At 36.8% G+C, this 24,082-nt stretch overlaps 6 protein-coding genes across 6 annotated transcripts; 3 read left to right on the top strand and 3 right to left on the bottom strand.

Moving 5' to 3' along the window:
- Positions 1 to 266: 266 nt before the first annotated feature.
- Positions 267 to 9,447, bottom strand: LOC133331646 (spastin). Its single transcript, XM_061540026.1, has 5 exons — positions 8,703 to 9,447; positions 5,206 to 5,376; positions 4,003 to 4,172; positions 3,525 to 3,798; positions 267 to 1,053 (listed from the first exon to the last, which is right to left on the bottom strand). Exons 1-5 carry the CDS (start codon positions 9,445 to 9,447, stop codon positions 308 to 310), a joined length of 2,106 nt encoding a protein of 701 aa, XP_061396010.1. The 3' UTR covers positions 267 to 307.
- Positions 9,448 to 12,008: 2,561 nt separating this feature from the next.
- On the top strand, positions 12,009 to 12,754 carry LOC133331647 (large ribosomal subunit protein uL11m). Its single transcript, XM_061540027.1, has 3 exons — positions 12,009 to 12,143; positions 12,206 to 12,490; positions 12,557 to 12,754. Exons 1-3 carry the CDS (start codon positions 12,009 to 12,011, stop codon positions 12,725 to 12,727), a joined length of 591 nt encoding a protein of 196 aa, XP_061396011.1. The 3' UTR covers positions 12,728 to 12,754.
- A 37-nt stretch (positions 12,755 to 12,791) lies between these two features.
- On the bottom strand, positions 12,792 to 13,685 carry LOC133331643 (ribosomal RNA processing protein 36 homolog). Its single transcript, XM_061540025.1, has 3 exons — positions 13,614 to 13,685; positions 13,008 to 13,548; positions 12,792 to 12,948 (listed from the first exon to the last, which is right to left on the bottom strand). Exons 1-3 carry the CDS (start codon positions 13,683 to 13,685, stop codon positions 12,818 to 12,820), a joined length of 744 nt encoding a protein of 247 aa, XP_061396009.1. The 3' UTR covers positions 12,792 to 12,817.
- A 637-nt stretch (positions 13,686 to 14,322) lies between these two features.
- Positions 14,323 to 15,204, top strand: LOC133331642 (splicing regulator SDE2). The gene is made up of 2 exons (XM_061540024.1): positions 14,323 to 14,412; positions 14,476 to 15,204. Exons 1-2 carry the CDS (start codon positions 14,323 to 14,325, stop codon positions 15,202 to 15,204), a joined length of 819 nt encoding a protein of 272 aa, XP_061396008.1.
- Positions 15,205 to 15,659: 455 nt separating this feature from the next.
- LOC133331649 (beclin-1-like protein) lies at positions 15,660 to 17,084 on the bottom strand. Its single transcript, XM_061540030.1, has 3 exons — positions 16,961 to 17,084; positions 15,849 to 16,893; positions 15,660 to 15,775 (listed from the first exon to the last, which is right to left on the bottom strand). Exons 1-3 carry the CDS (start codon positions 17,082 to 17,084, stop codon positions 15,667 to 15,669), a joined length of 1,278 nt encoding a protein of 425 aa, XP_061396014.1. The 3' UTR covers positions 15,660 to 15,666.
- Positions 17,085 to 20,557: 3,473 nt separating this feature from the next.
- LOC133331641 (phosphatidylserine decarboxylase proenzyme, mitochondrial) lies at positions 20,558 to 21,873 on the top strand. The gene has a single exon (XM_061540023.1). It carries the CDS (start codon positions 20,559 to 20,561, stop codon positions 21,867 to 21,869), a length of 1,311 nt encoding a protein of 436 aa, XP_061396007.1. The 5' UTR covers position 20,558; the 3' UTR covers positions 21,870 to 21,873.
- The last annotated feature ends 2,209 nt before the right edge of the window (positions 21,874 to 24,082 follow it).

Raw genomic sequence — 24,082 nt, 5'->3', positions numbered from 1 at the left:
TGTGTAGTAGAGGGGGGTTATGCAGGCAGACAATAGATTTGAGGGGGGTGGAGGAAGGAAATGTAGTTGTATAACGAATGCATTTTCTTGCAGCTGTAGTTATAGGAGAAATAGAATACAATAGTTATTTAAGACTACATAACTTAAATTATTCAAAATTTATAGTAAATTATGTAAATGTGTGTGTGTTTTTTTTGTATGTGTTGTTTTTTCTCAGCTTGTGTAGGTGTGTTCTTGTTGTTATTCTGCACACATATATATGTATGTATATATATATAGAAAAATAATACCTAGTTTAAATTATTTTTTAAATGGTAATATCACCATATTCTTGAGACCATTTTTCATATGACGTCAAGCTTTGGGGTGCCACTGAGCGACGTATACGTTTCAGGGAATTATGAAAATCATTTTCGGTTATTGGACGCATAGCACTGATATCCAAACACTTAACTTGTTCCACATTTAATTCACGTATTGGTTCCAATGCTGCATCTTTGGCCAATGCTGTTAAATCGCTACCAGAATAACCTTCGGTGAGTTTTGCCAGACGCTTCAAGGCATCTGTATCCAAGGGGCTACCTTGCTTTTGCAGCAAACGACGCAACAGTAATTCTCGTGTTTCCAAATCGGGTAACGAAACATAAACACGTTTTGTAAAACGCCGCAACGCCGCCTCATCTAATTCTTGTGGACGATTTGTTGCCGCTAAAACAACAATACGATCACCATCTGGATTACCCGGCAGACCATCAAATTCGACGAGGAATTCAGTTTTTAAACGTCGTGAAGCTTCATGTTCATTACTGCTACGTTCTGAGAGCAGTGAATCGACTTCATCAATGAAAATTATGGATGGTTGCATTTCACGGGCAACGGCAAATAAGGCTCGCACCAATTTTTCACCATCCCCCACATATTTACTTGTTAGCGAGGCGGCTGAGATGTTCAAAAACGTAGCACTACATTCGGTGGCAACAGCTCGAGCGAGTAAGGTTTTACCATTACCAGGTGGTCCGAACAAGAGTAAACCTTTGGCGGGTGCTCTGAGACCTAGGGAAAGATTTAATTTAGAAAAAAATTGGTTATATAAAATGAGGCAATCGATGTATTTAAAAATTAAACAGGCTAACATTAAGTTCGGGCGAGAATTTCTTACTCTGTACCAAATTACATCCACTTGTAAAATTCGTCTATGACCTTAAAAATATCTGAAATAGGACGAAACTGGGGCTATCGAAAACAGAGTGCATACTTTGAAAAATAGTATACCCTTCAAAAACCGTACATCTTTCCCTTCTGTTGAGAAATGCGGATAACATTTTTAAAATACCTTGAATTGGATCGGGGGCTTATGTCAAAACATGGGTCTGATTCTGGCTCCATGTTCAAGAAGGCGATTTTTACTCATGGCCATTATGTGTCAAGATTTCCTGCTAATCGGATTCTGTTTCTAACTCTATGTTCAAAAAGGCTGCGACTTGTACCGGTTGCGTTCATAGGGAAAATGGGGTTAAGTGAGTGGGTTTGGCAAGGCAGTTGAAGAGGTGCAGCGTGTCATGTGAACCATTACCACATGCCGGGCAGATATTGTTAACAGTTCCGTCAATTGTTGCCCAATATGAATTGAGGCGGCTACACCATCCAGATCTCAGTTACACTAAGACCACTCTGGTTTGTCGTGATTGCTACTGCTCTTCTGCTGCTATATGGGTGGGGTTTCTCCGAGGATTGTATTAACGCTGCATGCTTGAATTGCTTCTCAACTACTTCAGTGTGAATACGATTCAATCCTGCTTGGTAGAACAGTTTTTCTATATGTTTTCTTTTGTACCGGTCCTCTATCTCCATATCATGAAGATTCTTCCTGATATGATTCTTCTATCCATTCAGATTCTTCTATCCATAAGGTGATGGTTCGAATGGCAACTTCTGTAAAACTAAAACAGATAACACATCGACAACATCTGGTTGTGCTGCTTACTTACTTAGCTGGTTTGTTACAGAACGGTTGTTCCATAAGCCGAGCCTAAAAAAGATTTCCAAGCGCGTCGGTCTTGTGCGCAATTCCACCAATTTGGAAGACCACGTTCCAAGACGATGGTTGTGTTGACAAATAAAAATAATCTTCTTCTCCTCATGAAGTGGTCTGTTGGATTCATGAGGTGATCAAATCACATCGGCAGATAGACATTCTGACAGAATTGAATGTTTTTCCATTGCGTTGCACAAACTTTGGCGTATCACATTAGAGCCGCATAGTTTACCGCAGACCGATCTATCACATTATATGTTAACAAGGCTCAATGCTGCCGGCTAGCGATTTGAGAATTTTGTTCCTCCTCTTAACCTTACGAACGACATATATAAAGTCTATCGAATATGACTCCTACAACCGTGGGGTAAATAGTGGTCGGAGTTGTGGACCCTACGAACTGCAAATTCTATGATAGATGCATCTCCGCTCTCGATGTTGATTTAGTGGCCGATATTTCCATATTCCTCGTCCGGAAAAACTCTGCAATATACATGAGACAGGTGTTTAGCCTCTCGCAAATGTCGTCCATTTTTGCCTGGTTTGTGACAGAACATTTGTTCCATAAACCAAGCTTAAAAAGATTTCCAGGCGCGTCGGTCTTGCTCGCAACTCTTTCCATTTGAAAGACCATGTTCCGAAATGTTCTCTTTCACTTGATCTTTCGTGGCCCCTTTTACGTGAGCCATCAGTATGCTCACTTTTACATGTGCTTTTGCATCCTCATTCACTCTCACAACATGACCAACGTAGCAGCTGCAGCTCGATAGGTCTGACATTGCCGATATTCACCGTCAACACAGATCGGAATTTTTCTCTCAAACACTTCAAGAGCTCCCTCATCTGTTTGCGTCAGATCCATATAACAGTATCAGCGTCTTGTTGAATGTGAGTTTGGCCTGGCGGAAGCTGGTCTTGGTTCTAAACTGCTTACTTAGACCATAGTAGCATCTGTTGGCCAACACTATCCTACTCCGAATTTCAAAACTGATGTCATTAGTTTTATTGATGCCTTTACCAAGGTACAGAATTAGTAGTGATTATTCCACTGAAATGTCTCTTAGCTACCCAGCTCAGCCAGCGCCGTATCCCCCTGGTCATTACCCAGGACAAAATGCCACAATTCATGGTGGGCATTGAAATTTCCGAGTACTAAGCTGTTATTGCCTTCTAAAGGCGCACTGATATCCGATAAACAATGCGTGGTATATCTATTCATCGGTGGTATTTAAACATTTAGCGCCTATACCTGGCAGTTCTACACTCAACTACTACCCCTATACATTCAATGTATGCATCACTAGAGTTTAGTCATCCGAGATAGAATGGCGTAACAATAATGCAAATCGCCCACACACTTAACATGCCACCGATTGAATCAAAACCAACATATAACGCACATTGCATCTTCTTCATTAGAAATGTTACACAATTCATATGGAATATTTTCAGAAATTTCTATTTTAACTGTAAATAGCAACACACTTACCCGTAAATAATTCCGGTCGTACAGCTGGTAATATTACCATTTCTTGTAGGGCCTGTTTGGCAACCTCTTGCCCAGCAATATCGGACCATTCCACTTTAGCTCCGCCCTCGACAATTTCATCCAATATTATTTGTACCAATTTCTGTTCAACACCCTTAACACTGACAACGGGTGTACTGGCGCCACTATTCGATTGACCGCCACCGCTGCTACTACCACCAATACCACTTATGGGTGTGCGAGAACGTTGCGGTGGTGTATTTCGACCGGAAGACTGCAAAGCAATATTATGAAACAAATGATGAATTAGTATTTGCAATTTTTATTTCGTACAGGGTTGTCGAAATATTTAAGCCAAAATATTTCCACATTAATGAGAGTTTTAATGGAGGTTTTGAAATATGATAATTATGCCGCTTAATTCTAGACGATGATCTTATTACAGATTTCCATAAGATATTTAATATGTAATACTTACAAATTGCCTTCGAACAGCTGGAGGTGTGGCAGCAGTTTTTATGGGCTGACGTTGTGATACCCCTGCTATTGCATTCTTTGAGCCCAAATTTCTTGGTAAGGTTTGAGATTTATTTACAACAGCTAAGTTTCCTGGACGTTTTGAACTAACGGTAAGTTTACGACCCGATGCTATAAAAAAGAAAGAAATGATAAAATATTAAAAACAATTATTAATAAAAAATTTAGAAAATACAACAAAAAGGTTTGTGTTTTCATTTGGTAAGCAAAACAAAGCGAATTGAAGAAAAAACTCAACTTAAAATAAATAATGAAACTGAAAAAATGTGCTCTACAAAAGGAGGTTCAAGTTAAAAATGTGATGAAATGTGGTAGAGTAAATGATTGTTCTTCTTGATACAAATAGCAGACGAATTATGAACTAAAATTGAATTGAGATCAAAATGTGAGTGCGATTCGATTTTCCTTTTAGGTTTTTTTTTTTTGACGTTGATTTTTTTGGTTTTGCATGAGTTGTGTCATAACGAGAGTAAAGAAAAAAAGAACAGCAGCTTACCTGTGGCCGTGGACCCCGCATTAGGTGAGGTTTTATTCGTGGTATTATTATTATTTCTTATATTATGTGCAGCAATACTGCGTAATTTGGTCGTATTATTAATACGCACCATGGGTATGGAACAATTCGCACCAGTATTATTGCTATTTGAACTATTATTATTATTGGTATTACTGTTTTCCATTTGCATTGGCTGTACAATTTGAACATTTTTTGTTCCCGTTTGCTTGGAAGTTGTGGAGGAGGACGGCGATGATGCGGATGAGCTGTTAGTACTTTTTCTATATTTTAGGTTTGTGCGATTTCTTGTATTGTCTTGTTTTTTATTTTGTTGCTGTTCATCTCTTAGATGTAAGGCTTCCAAACGTAATTGTTCATCACGCAATTCTAAGGCGGTATGGTATTAGGTTTGTTCGTTCGTTTATTTGTTTTTTTGTAACCACATCATAATACATGACACAACCAACCACAAAATGATGTTGTATGATATATAAAAATAAATAAAAAAGAACAAATAAAAAACAGAACATAACAAAGGAAAAAATGAATTTAAAAACAAAATAATTGAACAAAAACAACATCTAAAATAACAACAACAACATGCTAACTACTAAGAGTTTATGTTTTTTTATAAACTTCAATACTCACCTAGAAAATGTAAACGATCCCTTGCCATTGATAGATTTGTCTGCATTTTATCATGCAGTCGCTGGGCACGTTCCCAAACTTCACCCCGACCACTCCAGCAATCGACAGCAATACCATCTTCCAATTCTTTAATACCTTTGCGGTACAGTTCAATAGCCAATTCCTTGTGACCTGTAATGTAGATTAAAATACGATTAAAATCGAATAGGGGAATTATAGAGGAGAATGGAGAAACGTATTTTCCGAAAAAAAAGAAGAAAGAACAAGAAAAATGTGAGCGTGAGCAAATCGGTATGTACAGGAGTCAGAATGAAGTCTGGAAAGTTAACCAACCGAAACAAAAGAATTTGGTGCAGGCACATCCTCTTATAGATGGAAACCTGGTGACAGATACAGACAGCGTGTCAGCATCCTTGGAAAATCAGCATCCTTAAAAAAATATTATTTAAGAAATCCACGCCTGTTTGTGACCCTTGAAAAATATTATTTAAGAAATCCACGCCTGTTTGTGACCCTTGAAAAATATTATTTAAGAAATCCACGCCTGTTTGTGACCCTTGAAAAATATTATTTAAGAAATCCACGCCTGTTTGTGACCCTTGAAAAATATTATTTAAGAAATCCACGCCTGTTTGTGACCCTTGAAAAATATTATTTAAGAAATCCACGCCTGTTTAGTGACCCTTGAAAAATATTATTTAAGAAATCCACGCCTGTTTGTGACCCTTGAAAAATATTATTTAAGAAATCCACGCCTGTTTGTGACCCTTGAAAAATATTATTTAAGAAATCCACGCCTGTTTGTGACCCTTGAAAAATATTATTTAAGAAATCCACGCCTGTTTGTGACCCTTGAAAAATATTATTTAAGAAATCCACGCCTGTTTGTGACCCTTGAAAAATATTATTTAAGAAATCCACGCCTGTTTGTGACCCTTGAAAAATATTATTTAAGAAATCCACGCCTGTTTGTGACCCTTGAAAAATATTATTTAAGAAATCCACGCCTGTTTGTGACCCTTGAAAAATATTATTTAAGAAATCCACGCCTGTTTGTGACCCTTGAAAAATATTATTTAAGAAATCCACGCCTGTTTGTGACCCTTGAAAAATATTATTTAAGAAATCCACGCCTGTTTGTGACCCTTGAAAAATATTATTTAAGAAATCCACGCCTGTTTGTGACCCTTGAAAAATATTATTTAAGATTTTCAATCCACGCCTTGTAAAGACACTTGAAAAAATGAACGATTTTAATCCACGCCTGTTTGTGACCCTTGAAAAATATTATTTAAGAAATCCACGCCTGTTTGTGACCCTTGAAAAATATTATTTAAGAAATCCACGCCTGTTTGTGACCCTTGAAAAATATTATTTAAGAAATCCACGCCTGTTTGTGACCCTTGAAAAATATTATTTAAGAAATCCACGCCTGTTTGTGACCCTTGAAAAATATTATTTAAGAAATCCACGCCTGTTTGTGACCCTTGAAAAATATTATTTAAGAAATCCACGCCTGTTTGTGACCCTTGAAAAATATTATTTAAGAAATCCACGCCTGTTTGTGACCCTTGAAAAAATATTATTTAAGAAATCCACGCCTGTTTGTGACCCTTGAAAAAATATTATTTAAGAAATCCACGCCTGTTTGTGACCCTTGAAAAATATTATTTAAGAAATCCACGCCTGTTTGTGACCCTTGAAAAAATATTATTTAAGAAATCCACGCCTGTTTGTGACCCTTGAAAAAATATTATTTAAGAATTCCTGCAAAATTAATACGGCTATGCAGGAAAACTTTGAGTGGCACAAGGTCAGATAGTATCAATTTCTATAGAGATCGGACAGAAGATATATTACGTGGCAAGGTTGCACTTTCCCAATCACTTTAGGTTTCTAATTATGCTGTAGATTAGAGCCGGTTCCGTTGTTGAGCAAGAAACTAAGACTCGATGGAAAATGAGCACCCACTAGTCTGTGCCGTCTGTAAACCAGAACTGGGCAGCGACACAGGATATGCTCAATTGTCTCCGTCATCGGTTCAATGATCTCTGCATCCAGATTTTTTATCAATTCCGCTGCCTTCCAAATCGCAAAAATTTCAGCTTGGATAACACAGTTGCTATCCAGCTTGTAGGTTAACTCATGGCCAAGCCTTTCACAGTAGACGCCAGCCCCATGCACCTTCTTCCATCTTGGATCCGTCTGTATAGAAATCCAGACGGTCCAGAGGAGGGTTACCCCGGTTCTCTACTAGGAATATCTACATCGTCAAATTTCAGGACTGGTGATATATAGTCGCATAGTTTTATGCGTTGGTCCAATGTCATACCTGCTTCGTTCAAGATACAACCATGTCCAAAGGTACAAGTTCGCCAAAGATTTTGTTCATGAAACCTTTGGGCACTACGTGCGGTCTGAGGCCTTAAGTTCAGCAATGCGTTCGATGGTTTTAGCCCCCCAACTTTTCCCAATGGAATTCTTGCATGCATAGAGTGCCATCAGCCCTCTCTTCGCCAAGGTTCGTTGCTTCGGGTGATAGATGAAGCTGCACTTCATCCAGTGTTGGCGGAGCAAAGACGCCGAGCTTACGCTTCCTAGTGAACAATACCAGTTCCGTCTTTGTTGGGTTTACATCAAGACCGTTCGCCTTGGCCCAGCGTGACAGCGTCAGTAAGGCTTTTTGCATAAGCTTCGAGATGGTTGACGGAAAATTTCCGGAAATCAATAACACAGTGTCGTCCGCATAAGCTACGACTTTGATACCTTTTTCCGTCCAGTTCCATCAGTATGTTGTTAATTACCAATAGCCATAGCAACGGTCAGAGCACCCCTTCTTGAGGGAAGTAGGCAATTAAGTAATAACCCTTAAATATTCAATGTTCCTCCGAGAAGCACATATTATCATAATTTAATTTTAATTGTTGAAACCAATCATCCGGATAAATATAACCATCCGTATAAATCATCCGTATAAATAGAAAATATAATATTATTTTTAAGTGGATTTACGGATGCGCTACAAAATTATACACATGCCCTTAATTTAAAAACCGGAATTTTGGAGGTTCTTCAATTTTTCTGCCATCAGTACCAGGAAAGACATTGTAATTAGGGCCTCTTGTGCTACTTATAGTTCAAAACGATGCGAGATATAAACTTTACTTAAGTCAAATTGTTCAATTGTTAAAAAGAGGAACTCATTCCAAAACAAATACACATATATGGCGTCATCGATTAAGCCCCTAGCTCAACTTTTTGTATGCTTGTTATTAATATTCCAATAATACTATCCTATTCAATTCAATATCAATATGGATTTCCTTACTCCTATTTAAACATCGATGTAATATGCTGTGTGTCCCTTGTTACAATACCATAAATGGCTCAGATGACTCATTGAAGTATAACAATTCTCAGCTACAACAACAATAATAACAAAATTCACAATTAAATGCAATAAAACAACAATAACTACGTCGCGTTCTAAAACTCACCTTCATTTTCTTCATCAATTTTCAAGGCCTTTGAAATGTACTCGAAAGCCCGGCGATGATGATGTTTCTGTTTGGCCAACAATGGATCACCGGGACCTGGACCCGATGCTCCAGCACCACCACCGCCCGCTCCCACCGTACTATTCTTATTGAACATTTCCAACTGCTGTTGTGGATGACGTACTCCTCTTGATCCCGGCAACGGGTAGGGGGCAATCGCTGTCGATGTTATTGAATTTGTGCTGTACGCTGACTGTTGTTCCAACAACTGCTGATGATGATGATGTTTATCCTTGGACGAGACGGCCACCAAACTGGAATTTTGTGCACCAGAGCCTGAGGAGCCAACAACAATTTCAATATTACATTCACGCTTATGCGGACGATAAATGACTTTTGTGCTCGCACCGTAGATGTAGCGAAATATACAAAACAGCTGATAGATCAGCGTACGAAGTACGTTGAAAAGAAAAATGATAGGAAATGAAACCACATACAGGTTTTGTTTATGTACGGAACTAAAGGGTGAACGGGTGTTCATTGGAACATCATAGTCGTCGGAATCATCGTCCGGCGAGGAGTTGGGTGAGCGTCGATTTGATGATGTGGATGGCTTGACATCGTCCAGGGCTACACTACATGTACTGGAGGTTTTACGATGCGACTGGCGTATGGGTGATTTGGTACTGCTGTTGTTACTGGCATTACCCGATGAAGAGGACGATGATGATTTGCTACGCACCATCGGATGGATTAATTTGTTGATTAATCAAAAATAATATCTTCGACACTCCAGCCAGTTGTTGGGGGGTTAAAACCGAAAAACAGACCCCCACAATAGATTCAACGAAAAAAAAATTCTTTCAAATTTCTTTTTGCAACCCCCTTTTTCGTTAGCATAGGATTTCACTTTGTATTATTTTTCTTCTTTTGAAATAAATATCAAAGATATTTTTACTATTTTCGTTAATATTCACTTTGTTGTTTTGTTTTCCCGAATAATTTTTATTTTTTCATTATTTTATAATTGATAAAAACTTCTTTTTTATGTTGACTTGAATTAGTTGCTTGCTTTCTTTCGTTTTTTATTTTAATATGTCATACTTTTGCTGTTTATTTTTTTGCGTTATGTCAAACCCCCTTTTTTCAACCCTTATAACAAAGAAACAACAACTAGTGCTATAAAAATATTGAATATTTGTATACATGTATGTGTGTGACTTTGGCAGCCGGATATTTTGGCGCTATTGCACAAAAGTTAGACAAATGATAAATTTATCGCTTGATAGATATAAAAAATATTTATGACTTACACTTTTTTTTTAATTCGTTATTTGTTGAAATTATATTTCCTATTGGAAAAATTGTTTATTTTTTTATTTTAATATTTGAAATCGACTGTTTAATGTTTGAATTAATACCGAATACTTTTTCAAAGTAAATGACATGACATTTGCCAGATGACATATTATTAGGATGCTCACATTACAAGTAGCTATTAATGTCAAACAAAAGACCAGTTCACACAGAGCAACTGAGACATGCTCAAACAAAATTGTTTATTTCTTCAGTTTTTTTTTTTTATTTTTAGTTATTTGGACTTAATTAATTCGAAAATAAATATCAACATTTTTTATATACCAAGGCATCCTGGAGCATCCGTTAGGTTAGGATTGGGGATGTGCAGTCACTTACACTGCAGCACTCTGAGACCGTCAGGTCCATTATGATCATACACTAAAAGAAAAAGATATGGAGAGATGTATGTGGGTGAAAAGAAGGGGGGATAGAGAGAGATGAGAAGCTGACATAGAAGTGTGAGAAGGTAAGTATGAGATAGTATCGATGGCTATAGAGATCGCGGACAGAAGATTATTACGTGTCAAGGATGCACTTTCCCAAACACTTTAGGATTCTAATTATGCTGTAGACTAGAGCAGGTTCCGTTGTTGAGAAGAAACTAAGACATGGTGGAAGATGAGCACCCACTAGTCTGTGCCGCCTGTAAGCCAGGACTGGACAGCGACACAGGAAATGCTCAATTGTCTCTGTCTCCTCCTCATCTACGCAGAGTCTACAGTAATCATTAACATTATGGCTCCATTTACTGGTAAAGGCCCTGATATTGCACTGACCAGTACTAATTCATGTCACTACTCTTATTTCAGCTTTACAACAGTAAGTGTGTCCTTTTGGTAGACAGAGTAGGCCAAATAGATCTTGACACATTACACCCATGGTATAATTATTACAAGGTAGGGCACAGCTACCAACTGATTACAATTTTTTCTCAAGGTGGCTTGTTCAATCAAATCAAAATACATATTTTGTGTATGTGTGTGTGTATTGTTTTGAATACAATGTCAAATAAATTCAAAATAAATTGAAATATATTCAAGTTTAATTGAAATGAAAATAAAGTTTTTAACACGTTCCTCTGGAAGTAATTACTTTGTTATGGACGAAACAAACATTTTATGGTATTCCCTACTCGATTTTGGGAAGAAATCATAACCTTTCATTCATTTTTCGCGTTTTTAGTTTTGTGTTGGAAAAATGTCAAATAAACACAAACACTTGTTGCGTATATTTATTTTATTTTTGGCAGAAGAGACCACACGTGCATAGTTGCTTTTTTGTTATTCACCTCAAGTTGTCCTACCTTGTATTATTGTACCATGCCTGTAGGTATACCACATACAATACCACACTACTCTGTGACCTCTGAAGCGAAGAACTGAAGGCATCGGCATCAGAATCTGTGATTGAAAAACATCTATGAAACATTTGAAAACATCGCAATACTCCTTTCTACTGCTTAATCCGAAACAATCTCGAAAATGTACCCATTCCTCATAAACATAGCATCTCATCTATAAGGATCTGTGGTTTTCCTTTCAATCTCCGTAAAATGTTGTTGAACTGGCAGCTTCCGATGGAGGTCTTCGTTCGAATCAATCTGGTGCATTGAAGCAGCTGCTTTGAGATTGACAGCAATATGAGATGTTAGGAGCTGTGTATATTGACCTTCAATCTGAGACCATATTGAGTTTCAACCCGTGGCACTTTAATAATTTATAATTTCACAAAATTTCAAGTGAAATCCCCATTCATAAATTCCCTGTCTCCCATATTTGCCCTCAAAAGAAAAAATCCCCAATTTGAGAAAGAATCTAATTATATGGCAACCCTTACACCATCTGTCAAATAATTCAGTTTTTTGCATAACCACAACCAAACCAACCAAGAGATATTTTAATATTTTATATTCCAAAATTTTCTAAATAAAACTTAACAAGCGACAGCATGTCCAAGGCGGCGGGCAAATTAAAAAACATCAAAAAGAGTGTGGAGAAGATAACTCACACCACAAAGCTTAAAACAAATATTCCAGCTGGTATGGCTGCAGCCGGTCCACCATTGGGACCTATGTTGGGTCAGGTTTGTAAATACTCATATGTTTTTTTATTATTTATTTTTAATTTCCCCCTTTTGCCTTACAGCGTGCCATTAATATTGCTGCGTTTTGCAAGGATTTCAATACCCGCACAGCTGACATCAAGGAAGGCATACCATTGCCCTGTCGCATATCCGTTAACAGTGATCGTAGTTATAATTTAGTTATTCACTCACCACCCGCTGCATTTTTGTTGAAACAGGCGGCCGGCATACAACGAGGTGCTATGAGTGCCGGACGTGAGGTGGCTGGTATGATTACGCTAAAGCATTTATATGAAATTGCTGCAATTAAAATTCAAGATCCTCCAAATGCTTTGCTTACAATGCAGGTGAGAGGACGATAAAAATGATGTGATTGTTACATTTTTTAATGTGTTTTTTTTTTATTTTTTTAGCAAATGTGTGAAATGTTGGTGGGCATTGCCCGTACATGTGGCATCAAAATTGTCCGCGACTTAAAAGCCGAAGATTATGCTGCCTTCTTGGAAGAAAGACGTGCTATTGTCGAGGCCCAGAGACGTGAATTACAAGAGAAACGTGAGGCGAAAATGTTACGTACTGGTTAGATTTATTTACTATTGTTTATTATTATTGTTGTATAAAGAAAGTAAATATATAAAATACAAAATAAAAAAATATTATTTTTAAATTAGATTCTAATCAAAGCCAATTCTTTTACGATCCTTGGCGGCATTCTTTTTGCGACGTTTCTCCAAATGTTTAGCCAGTTTGCCTTTTTCTTTCAACTCTTCGAATTGTGCCACCAATTCCTTGGTTCGTCGTTCCTCTGCAAAAATACGAGTTATATTAATTAAGAAATTAAAAATATAAAGTAGTTAGACATACTCTTGGTTATGAAATGCGGTTGTCTACCCTCGGCAATGGCCTTTTGTATTTCACTTTGCTCCTCCTTAAGCTGCTGTTGTTTCTGATGCCATTTCTTCTCCTCCACATTCTTGTTGATTAATCTCTGTATGGTTTTCTTAAGTTCACGACGTTCATCCTCATCGGTGGTCTTACTTAGGACTTCCTTTAATTGCACCACTTCTTTTTCTCGAATTTCACTTACAAATTTATAATTTTCTTTGAACTTCTTCACATCATATTCCCCGGCACGTTCATCAAATCTGGGATCACGTATTTCATTATCCTTTTTGCGTTTGGTGCGCATTTCTGCGCCCAAAAATGGTACCTGTCGTTTTGCTGTCATTTCGCGGGGACGATTTTTGTTAAGACGTTTAAAATCTTTAGCTTCCTTTTTGGGTTTCTCAAGTTTACTGCTATCAATGCCGAGGACAGCTTCTTTATAGATTTTAGCACCAAGTTCCTCTTTCAATTTCATGATTTCTTCAAAGGACATGGACTTTAAGTCCTCGCGAATTTCATTCTATTTTGGAGAGAGAAAATAAGTATTTTTTATTAAATAATGGAATTTGTGTAGGTTTTACTTACTCTTTGTTCTTCCTCTTCTTCGGAAGAGCTTTGCTCATCAGAGGAATTATGTTCATCTTCGGAGTAACTCATATTTTATGGTATAGTTTTGTAGAGGGTTTGTTTTTATTCCCGAATCTCACGTGTATTTGTTTACATTTGTTGTTATATTTTCATGTATGAAAACATATGTCAAAATATATCGTTTTCCAACACTGGTTTTTAGTAGCATTGGGGGGTTTCACTAAAAAAATTTTTTTAATTGCTATATACTTATTGCTATGATGCTATTAATAATGTTCTCATCTGACAACTGTTTGACAGTGGCCACTTTTATTTGCAACGCCGTTGTTTTTTGTAACTGACATGGTTCTCTCTCTAGGAATTAAACTGTTGGCACTATTTTGACACGAAATATAAAAAAGAAAATGTATTTGCGGGTAAAGAAAAAATGCTTATACCCACTCCCCCGTCATTGCTCTCTTTTATCACCAAACACACATTTAATTTAAATAATAACCTTTATAATTTCTGCCAAAAGAGTGTTTTGTACAGTTGAACACTCGGGTTCACTAAAAGGAACAATGTGTATAGTCTCTGTTCTCTCAAAGAGAGAGATGCAACTAGTTCCGTTAGTTTCTTTGTGTGACTTATTTTCTTGAACTCTGTCAGTAATAAACGACTCAGCTTTTGTTTTTTTGGGGAGAATTCTTAACAAAATTATTAAAAAATGATTAATTTATTCATAAATCCAAGTAAATCTGTGGCAATACCCGAACAAAATTATGACGACCTGGTTGGCTATGTGATCCAAGAAACGGTAAGTGGAAAAAATTGTTATTAAAATTTAATGAAAACAGATTTGTTTGTTTACCTTTTGCAGAACCTAACACCAGATAGCTTCTATTTGGAACAAAATGGTAAACGTTTACAAAGCAACCCCAGTCACGATGCACCTGTTTATTTACGTCTGCGGCTATTGGGTGGTAAAGGTGGTTTCGGTTCTATGCTTCGAGCCATTGGGGCACAAATTGAAAAGACCACCAACAGGGAGGCCTGCCGTGATTTAAGTGGTCGTAGGTTGCGTGATATAAACGAAGAGAAACGTTTAAAGGCATGGTTGGAAAAGCAGGGTGAACGTGAGCGTGAAGCAGAGGAAAGGAAAAAACGTAAAATTGAAAAGTTGTTGGCCGTGCCGAAACATGAATTCAAAGATGAAGAATATGAACAAGCACGTTCGAAGTTAACCGAAAAGGTGTGTGATGCTGTGGAGGAAGGTTTTAAGAAGGCGGCGGACAAAAGTGATTTAAAACGTAAATGTGAACCATCTACATCGGCAAAGGCGGCTCCAGTTAAGGCAAAAAAGCCAGCCTTATGGATTGATGATGATTTGTCAGGTTCCTCGGATACTGATTCAGATGATAGTGATGATGACGATGCTGGCAAGAAAAATAACAAAACAAAAGATAAGACAGCTGATACGAAATCTATAGCACAGGATGAGTCGAGTTCTTCAAATGATTCTGAATCCCTTTCAAATAAAGTGTCACCAGACGAAGAAACAAATTCATCAGATGACTCAAAATCGGCAGTATCAGCTGTTAGTAAATAATTGTGGAATTTATATTTAGCCAAACAATTTCCTACCATCGATAGATTTTGTGGTGAACATCTCAATCACAAGACCATTTAGAAAAAAATCGCATTCACCTAAACCCCGAAGTCCATCGGACCAAAAATTGCAGTTTTTTGAAAAATATCCAGTCGCTACTACAGCAACAATCATCTACCGATTTTGTTGTGATCATTATAGGAATACCTGTCAAGTTTTGATTGTGGCCCAAAGTCCATCGGATCTATATCTTTAAATCATTTCCCAACATTATCATACACAACAAAATCCATCGATGGTAAACAAATTGTTCTTAATATTAAGTAATTAATATTTTATAGTCCCAAAAATTATGACAAAATTATTTTCCATTAAATAATTATTAATTATAATATATATGTATTTCTTAATTTTTCTAAAATAAAATTATATACGTATTAACAAAATAAAATTTCTATCACACTATTGATTACTTGCAAATTGTGAGGACACCCAGGCTAGACCCCATTTAAGATTTGTAAGCATAAATTTAAGGGCCTTTGTCCACTGCTCCTCCGAATTGAATTGGATTCTGAAAGCAGGAAAAAAAACAAAACACATTTAAAAAATACTCCTCAATTAAATAGACGTACCCCAATACTCACTTTATTGAATATGAATTCCCCGTGGAGGGGTCTATAATTTTACCCTTTTCCATTTTGTAGGGCAATAGGAATTCTGGATCCCTCTTTTCTACTTCCTGTTGAAATTGTGTTAGGCAATCCAAGAATGCTACCATGGCTGCATCAAATTTTGTATCCCAAAAGAATTTAAAACCACCCGTACCATACAAGGGTAATTCACGATTCTCCCCCAATACTTCAACATATGAATGATTGCCAAATGGGACAATACGATATCGTTCAAATGTCAGTCCAATTTTTCGCGCCAAAGCACATAGCAGCAGCACAGTTTGTCCCCATGCGGCATTAATTTCCGACCAATCAACGGAGGCCGAGGGCAGCCGGCCCAATCGAAAGTTATTTATGGTACCAAAATGTCCAGCATGCCATATATGGAATGTAATATTGAAAATATTTGCATCTTTCAACTTCTCCAATTGCTGTTCGGCATAGGCAATTTGACACTCCAGGCTACGTTTATCATCCTCGGTTAACATTAACTCCCTGCGATGTTTGGTATATTCACGCCAATAGCTGGCTTCTTGTTCTTGAAGTTTTTGCTTCTCTCCCTCCTCTTTTTCAATGGCCTCATTTAGACTTTGCTCCTCCACCTTCAGTTCGTTCAACTGATTCAACAGTGATTGTTCATTTTCTTTTAACTCGGCCAATTCCTTTTCCAATTCTGTGATATTTGGGCAATCCTGCTGCTGTTCCAATTGCTTGAGATAATTCTTATAATCACTCCATTCATCTTCGGCTATTTTCAATTCCCTATCCATGATTTCCAGCATGGAGTCGGCACATTCTTCACACAGTGGATGATCAATTTCCGAATTGGAGGACAACGAATCGAATAGTTCAGCTTTCAATTTAAAGGCTGCACTCCACTTCTTGTTATCTCGACCATCGGACACGAGCATAAACCCAGTACCATTTATTGAATCCGTCAAACGATAGGGTGGTACAAAATGATCAAAACTATTGTCCTGATTGTCTAAGGTATTGACATTGCTGGCATATATGGGTACTGGGAATAATATGATTAATCATTTTATTTAATTAAAAAAAAGAACAAAATATTCTCAACAACTTACACGATAATTCTGCCCTTGCATGAACACTTATATTTTCCAGATTTTCATCTAATAATATCGGTTGTAAACATCTTTGGCAGGCAAAGGACACCGGAACTTTTTCTACATCTCCCGACTGACTCATTTTTTCGAATGTGATGATAAATATTTGTTATTTGTGAATCCAATTGGGATTGGGTTGTGGAACTGCTGTTAGTTTGTATTGTTTTTTCAACATACACAAAAAACGTTGATAAATCTCAAAATCAAAACAAAATGAACAATGGATATTAGGTATCTAGAAATCGAAAATGACATCGCAGTATTAATGGTGGGTAAATCAGCTGTTTCATGTCGTTACCAACATTTAACAACACTAGATGATAGGGATGCCCGTTCACACAATAAGTTATACAAAATTTTATTGGATGTTGTTTGATATCAAGTAAAATAGATTGTATTGGGACGCATATGTGTGAGGGCAGTTCGTTCTTAGCCTAGCACAAAAAGCGCGGTATAAACAGAAAAAAGTTTAATGTTTTGGAAACTTCCATCTCCGTTATGAACACATGTTCAATTTTGTTTCAATCTGGCAACTCCTTCATTTGGTAAAGGGCCTGTCGTTACTCTAATTTCAGCTTTGCTCAGGTTCAACAGTGAGTTTGTCCTATCGGTCAGATAGATCTTGACACATTGCACCTAGGCTCGTTGTGCCAGATTTCATTGGTCCGTTCGTCGAAGAACGCCTCAAAGTTCAAAAAGTGATGACAGATGGGTGGATTGATTAAGCAATCAATTGCTAGATCTGTAGATTGAGATCCTCGTCTAGCTAATTCGTCTGATTTTTAATTACCCATATCACGGTGTACTGGTACCCAACACAGCCGATAGCTGTGTGTGTTTCCAAAACTGTTCTATACTCGAGGACGACATCAGATTTGATATTACAGAATTTGATGGCTTTAAGAGCCGACTGATTATCCACAAAGATAATCACCGTTTCAACGATCTCTGCATCTAGAATTTTTATCAATTCCCATGCCTTCCTAATAGCGATGATTTCAGCTTGGAAAACACTACAGTTGCTATCCAGCTTGTAGGTAAGCTCAAGGCCTAGTCTTTCACAGTAGACGCCAGCCCCTGTACCTGTTCTTCCATCTTGCATCCGTCTGTTTTTTAGTTTTACGGTTGGATCGTTCAGGATACATACATGACCGTAGGTACAATTTCGCCATAGATTTTGTTCATGCAGCCTTAGGTCACTACGCGCTGCCTGACACTTAATGCTGTGACATAGAGGCCTTAAGTTCAGCATTGCGTACAGAGCTGTTTGTGGGGTGCTTTTCTCGGCTGCATTTATTAGAATCTAGGCGGCTATTGTCTAGTTTGCTGAATTGTGGCGCAAGCAGTATCACCAAACAAGAGAACCATAGGAAAGGATGGGCCTTATCAACGGTGAGAGCACCCCGCTCTGATTTTCGTACCCCCTACATTTGAATTTATAATTTTGCCCTTTGTCAGCAAGTCACTCTGCAGACTTGGTTTAACCGCTTTGGGAATGTACGTAACTTTTACCTCGTTCCATAGACCCGGAACGCACGAGAGAGCCTAGCACGCTATATAGATCTTCTCAAGTATCAGGTATATACTAGGCGAGGCAAATTGAAGCAGCGCCGGTGTAATACCATCTGGTCCTGGTGATTTATATGGTTTGAATATGTTGACTGGGCAACGTATCTTATTTCTGCTAACCACCTTGTCAATGAGATCCAAATCTATAGTCGCAATAGGTTGAGTGTCATCACACTACTATTTTTGGAAATCTCACTTATAGATTTTCCATCCTTAACCGTTTGGCCAAGGCTTCGCAGATGGAAATTCGATCCGTCCTATTTTGGTGTGGCACCCAAACATCGAGCTTGTTTTTGAATCCAGCTTTGTGTAAATGTTTTAAAACAGTTTTATGGTCGACTTTTAGCTCTTGGGCGATGTTACGACTGCTAACATGCCGGTCAACTTCGATAATTTCTCCGATTTTATCGATATTTTCGAAGACCGGCCTAATGGATTTCTTTTTCCCCAGCCTAATGTATTTTTCAAACAGAGTCAATGTTGTTTTCAATGTTTTTCACATCTCCTGTTAGCTACAAAAATAACATAGCGTTGTCATCTGTACGAATACGGGGCTTTGTTAGCAATACAATGCAAACGACTCCAAATTTTCTGAAACGGATTTGATCCAAATATACATGAGGTCAAAAATCAATATTTCGATGAGGCACATTTTTGGCGTATTAAAGTGTATATATCCTCATTAGCCATAAAGCTGAAGGTATAGATTAGATTAACAACATATTTTGACAGATGTCAAATTCCAGTTCCATACTTTTGAAACCACGAAACGAATAACCCTGTAATTTAATCACGTTTCGCACATTGTCTCAGTTTAAAGTTCCGTTCCAGAACCTAAAAGATTCTACTAATTTGACAAGTTGTCTAACTTTTTACTCGAAAACTGTTTCTGAACCCACAAAACTAGTGATATGTTCAACAAAATTTAAGAGAACACAAAACATATTGGCTTTCCCTTTGAAAACTCTGAAAGCGATTTTGAAATGTTTTCCTTTTACTATTAAAAAACTTCTGGAACAGACCAATTGTCTCAATTTAAGTTAATATGACAACTCAGTTTGATATGTCGCCATGCCACTTTAGATATTATTTGGATACAATATGTATTGCCACATGGTTCTTCGTCACCATTTAAGAACTCACTCACCATATGTGGCGTCCAAAGCACTTATTACAACATCAAACATCTTCAGATGTTCGAGAACTTTTCAGTCAGTCATTTATCTCTTGTCTATTTGGGTCAACGCAAATAACTCCCGCCTCTGTCTGTCAAAAAGGAAAAAAAGAAGAAGAAAATATTAATAACGCCGCTAATTTTTGCTCAATCGCGACTTGGTTCCTTTCTTTAAAAATCCATTTGCCGACACAAGTGTTCAAAAAATCCCCAACTTTTTGCTACAAAATTGCCAAATTTCTAAACAAATTATTAAAGGAAATCTTCGAAAAGGTAAACTTTAAGTGATAAGCATGTTGTTTTTGTATTTAATTCGAAATCTCCAGAAGAAATAATTTACTTTTCTATTTTTTTAGATTCACATGTAAAGCTACACTAGAAGGTTATTCAACAACAAACACAACAAACCCCCCACCTCCAACAACCAAAAAACGAAAACTAACCTTGAAAAAAACCCTCACAGAAAATTTGAAAAGACCGACAATCCAACGAAAGAGGAATAATAACAAAAACGAAAAACATCCATACGACGAAGAAGAAGAAGCTTGAAAAGTAAAACTGAGAACCCGCCGCTACTGATAAGAAACGAATCTTAGAATTGTGAGCTGCTGCGGAATTAATTATTTAATTGGAATACAAACCAAGCCAGAGCTTCATTCAGTTTTGCTACCTCTAACGAAGAGGACGTTTTTGCTCAATTCGCTGTGTGTTGAAATAAAAAATTGAATTACAGCTTAGACTGTGCGGAATAAGTTCCTAACTCTAGTAGAGACTTCTGTTATTATCAAAGGATTATACAAATCTCCTGTAATAATGGTTTCCTACTTTATTCCCCGTGGCCGTTTCCTCATGAAGGCCGGCAATTGGCGCCAAATCCATCAAAAGCAACAACAGCAGGTGCAACAAAAATCCGGCAAATGGCCATTGATTAAAAATATACGCCAATCATTTTCCCAAAAGGCTGGTGCCGACCCTAAGGTGGAGAATTTAATTAAATCAAATACCACCCTGCACAAACCCGCCCAAATACGCACCCCTCCCTCGGTACAGGCTAAACGTCAACAGGACCTGCAAAAGAAACGTTTCAATATTTTCTTGAGATGGACCGGCTTTCTGCTGAAATTTGCACCCGTTGGGATCTGCGTTTTCGGTGCAATTGAATGGCAGCTACACAAACAAAATGCCGTCAAAGACCAAGTACCCCATACCGCTTCACAATTCCAATCGAAAGTCTATTGTTCGTTGCCCTTGAGACTGCTGAGTAGAGCCTGGGGATGGCTGGCCGCTTGTCAAATTCCGGAGAATCTAAGACCCTATATATATGGCTGGTATTCGAATGCATTTAATGTGAACATAGATGAGGCTTTGTATCCCGACTATAAACACTACAAAAGTTTATCGCAATTCTTTACGCGACCCCTAAGGGAGGGGGTAAGGCCGATAGATGAAAAGGCGCCTTTGGTTTCACCGGCGGATGGAAAAATTCTGCATTTTGGTACGGCCTCAAAGTCGCTGATAGAACAAGTAAAGGGTGTCAATTATAGTATACAAGATTTCTTGGGTCCAGCATCCTGGGTGGATAATAAAACCGCCAGCGAGGCTGAGGATTATTCGGATATGATTAAACACAAACGTGATGGTTCGACAAGTCTGTATCAATGTGTCATCTATTTGGCTCCTGGAGATTATCATCGTTTCCATTCGCCCACCGAATGGCAGGCTGTATTACGCCGTCACTTTACCGGTGAGCTGTTGTCGGTAAATCCCAAAATTGCCACATGGTTGCCAGGATTGTTCTGTCTCAATGAACGTGCCCTGTATTTGGGTGAATGGAAACATGGTTTCTTTAGTTACACAGCTGTGGGTGCCACCAATGTCGGTTCCATGGAATTTGTTATGGACAAACAATTGAAAACCAATCGCTGGTTGGGATGGAAAAATCAACATGGCTATGAAGAATTGGCCCTGGGCGAAAAGGTCGATCTGAAAAAGGGAGAATTGGTGGGTCTGTTCAATATGGGCAGTACCATTGTGTTGTTGTTCGAGGCCCCAACCAATTTTAAATTCAACATTGAAGCTGGTCAGAAAATCAAGGTTGGACAGCCATTGGGTTATTTGGAGTAGAGCCGTAGAAGAAGAGCAACCAACTTAAATTTCCAAGCAAAGAGTCTAAAATTTAATTTCAATAACTTTTAGTTGTTGAAAATCAAAATGGAATGGATGGAGGTGTGAAAAGCAATGCCTCAGCAGCCTGTAGATAGATGTTGCGGCAATGGAAGATGATGATGGGCTACTATGTATGTTCCATATATAGTATTTTGTGTGTATGTATTTTTTATTTTGTTTTGGCCATTTGCACAAGATGGCAGCAGGTGTAAATATTTTATATTTTTCCGATTTTGGGAAAAATGGGAGTTTTGGTCTTGACTCAACAATGATCAGGAGCATAGATAGCTGTGTATTTAATTTTTATGGTTTGTTAAGGCTTCATTTTGAAGCCAGCGATAATAATGTAACGAAAAGCTTTGTATATTATTTTTAAATAGAACTACTTAATATCCTACAGAACACAACATACAACATTTTTTGCCATATAAATATTTGATTTAATTTATTAACAATCAGGCCATCCAAACACAATGTCCGCCCCCATGTTAATTGAAACCATAAACATCAAATCTATTTAATTCATAACAACACACACATGTATGTACATATAAATTTATCAGAATTGAATGTCATTCGGTCATATGTGGTAGGCAATTTCTAAAGCCAAGACTTTTTGATAATTTTTTGTTTTTGAAACTACATTTTCCCATTATGATAAAATGCCTTAGCTAGCTTTTTATCAATCACCCGCACATTGTGCCTTGCGATAAGAAAAAAAAAACAACAACAACAAAACCGTATTTGAAATTATCTTAATTTTTTTAAGTATAATTTTTCTATTTAACTATTTATTCATTTAATTAATTTAATGCCATTTACTTCTTATTATTAATATTTATCCTTTGTTTTCATCGTATTGAATGAAAACATTTCCTATACTACTATTATTAAATAATTTATTATATATATTTTGTTTTGTATTATTTTTTAAGACTTAATGAAATATATTTTTTCGGCATATTGTTTTGTATTAGGCAATTGTATAAAAAATAATTAAATTAAGATTTAGAAAATTACATTACACTGAAATAAAGATTGTTTACGAAATATATAAAATATAAATTATTTTTTGAATTTTTATTTGGGGAATAACAACACGCATATACAACCTTTGAGGCTGTGAATGGAATATATACAATCTTTTAATTCGAGCTTACAAGTAAATGTATTTTCAATATTTCGTAATTAATTTAAATTACATCTTCTCAATAATCTAAAAAACTGGACTGGACAAGTTGGAATGGATTTGTTATGAAAATCATCAAAAGGTATAACATAAAAAATATGAAAAATATGCTTGGTATATATGTATGTATCGGAAGATTAGAAAAAAAAAATTGTTTGGATTAGAGAAAATTGTTCACCTTTATTTTAAGGTAAGATTTTCGAATTATAAAATTAACTTATTTATAATTTTTTAAAAGATTTATTTTAGGGAGTTCTGGACGGCGAGAAGAAAAGAGACGCGTATCGTGTGCGGTTTAAATCATTTCATTTCATTTGAAATTTTATATACTATTTAACTTCTAATTATTACAACTATGTATACAGTAAAAAACCCTCTATTATTTACGTTTTTTTTTTTTTTTGCCCAAAATAGATCTCCCAGACACACACCCTTTTTTATGATTTTCATATTATTTATTTTTTATATTATTATTAATTTTTTTTATTTTTGGCGAATATGAAACCATCTAGCTATCTCTAACCGGTCTTTTAAACATGTAATCACGCTGAATATAGCCATTTTGTTTGTTGTCAGGGTTAGATTAAAAGGAAATGGGGTCAGATAATAATAAACGACATTTGATAATTTGTCCTAAACTCTCAATTCGTCGTAACAACTGAAATAAATAAATAAATATACATAAAAAGTGTGCAACATAGAATGTCTTGGTCCACAGTAAAGCGGAAAACATATTGATATCTTAATATCAATTTGCCTTCAAAATAAATGAATGCGTTTGCTTTTTATCGAACATAGCTTGGCTAAAATCGTTCGTGTTTGCTGTGGCAGCAAATGGGATTGATCTCCGCTTGGGCGATAACATTTTGGGAAAATAGACAAATATTTTGTGTATGAAAGGCTTTAGTGAATATTAAAGTTCTGAATAATACATAGCCTGAGATAAATTCTATATTAAACTTAAATTAATATAAATAAATAA

Source organism: Musca vetustissima, unplaced genomic scaffold, assembly GCF_032173495.1.
Source record: "Musca vetustissima isolate MV318-11 ecotype Yass unplaced genomic scaffold, APGP_CSIRO_Mvet_v1 utg323967, whole genome shotgun sequence".
Lineage (NCBI taxonomy): Eukaryota > Metazoa > Arthropoda > Insecta > Diptera > Muscidae > Musca > Musca vetustissima.
This window is presented reverse-complemented; position numbering and strand designations above follow the sequence as displayed.

What these genes read in the sequence shown, in the direction of transcription:
- LOC133331641 (XM_061540023.1), top strand. Translation starts at nt 20,559, where the DNA reads ATGGTTTCCTACTTTATTCCCCGTGGCCGTTTCCTCATGAAGGCCGGC.
- LOC133331646 (XM_061540026.1), bottom strand. Translation starts at nt 9,447, where the DNA reads ATGGTGCGTAGCAAATCATCATCGTCCTCTTCATCGGGTAATGCCAGT. An exon ending in CAGCTGTTCGAAGGCAATTT is followed by an intron (nt 3,799 to 4,002) that starts GTAAGTATTACA and finishes ATTGCTTTGCAG; the next exon opens with TCTTCCGGTCGAAATACACC. An exon ending in ACGACCGGAATTATTTACGG is followed by an intron (nt 1,054 to 3,524) that starts GTAAGTGTGTTG and finishes ATCTTTCCCTAG; the next exon opens with GTCTCAGAGCACCCGCCAAA.
- LOC133331643 (XM_061540025.1), bottom strand. Translation starts at nt 13,685, where the DNA reads ATGAGTTACTCCGAAGATGAACATAATTCCTCTGATGAGCAAAGCTCT. An exon ending in AAGAAGAGGAAGAACAAAGA is followed by an intron (nt 13,549 to 13,613) that starts GTAAGTAAAACC and finishes TCTCCAAAATAG; the next exon opens with AATGAAATTCGCGAGGACTT. An exon ending in ACCGCATTTCATAACCAAGA is followed by an intron (nt 12,949 to 13,007) that starts GTATGTCTAACT and finishes GTATTTTTGCAG; the next exon opens with AGGAACGACGAACCAAGGAA.
- LOC133331642 (XM_061540024.1), top strand. Translation starts at nt 14,323, where the DNA reads ATGATTAATTTATTCATAAATCCAAGTAAATCTGTGGCAATACCCGAA. An exon ending in GCTATGTGATCCAAGAAACG is followed by an intron (nt 14,413 to 14,475) that starts GTAAGTGGAAAA and finishes TACCTTTTGCAG; the next exon opens with AACCTAACACCAGATAGCTT.
- LOC133331647 (XM_061540027.1), top strand. Translation starts at nt 12,009, where the DNA reads ATGTCCAAGGCGGCGGGCAAATTAAAAAACATCAAAAAGAGTGTGGAG. An exon ending in TGGGACCTATGTTGGGTCAG is followed by an intron (nt 12,144 to 12,205) that starts GTTTGTAAATAC and finishes TTTGCCTTACAG; the next exon opens with CGTGCCATTAATATTGCTGC. An exon ending in ATGCTTTGCTTACAATGCAG is followed by an intron (nt 12,491 to 12,556) that starts GTGAGAGGACGA and finishes TTATTTTTTTAG; the next exon opens with CAAATGTGTGAAATGTTGGT.
- LOC133331649 (XM_061540030.1), bottom strand. Translation starts at nt 17,084, where the DNA reads ATGAGTCAGTCGGGAGATGTAGAAAAAGTTCCGGTGTCCTTTGCCTGC. An exon ending in TGCAAGGGCAGAATTATCGT is followed by an intron (nt 16,894 to 16,960) that starts GTAAGTTGTTGA and finishes TATTATTCCCAG; the next exon opens with TACCCATATATGCCAGCAAT. An exon ending in GGGAATTCATATTCAATAAA is followed by an intron (nt 15,776 to 15,848) that starts GTGAGTATTGGG and finishes TCCTGCTTTCAG; the next exon opens with AATCCAATTCAATTCGGAGG.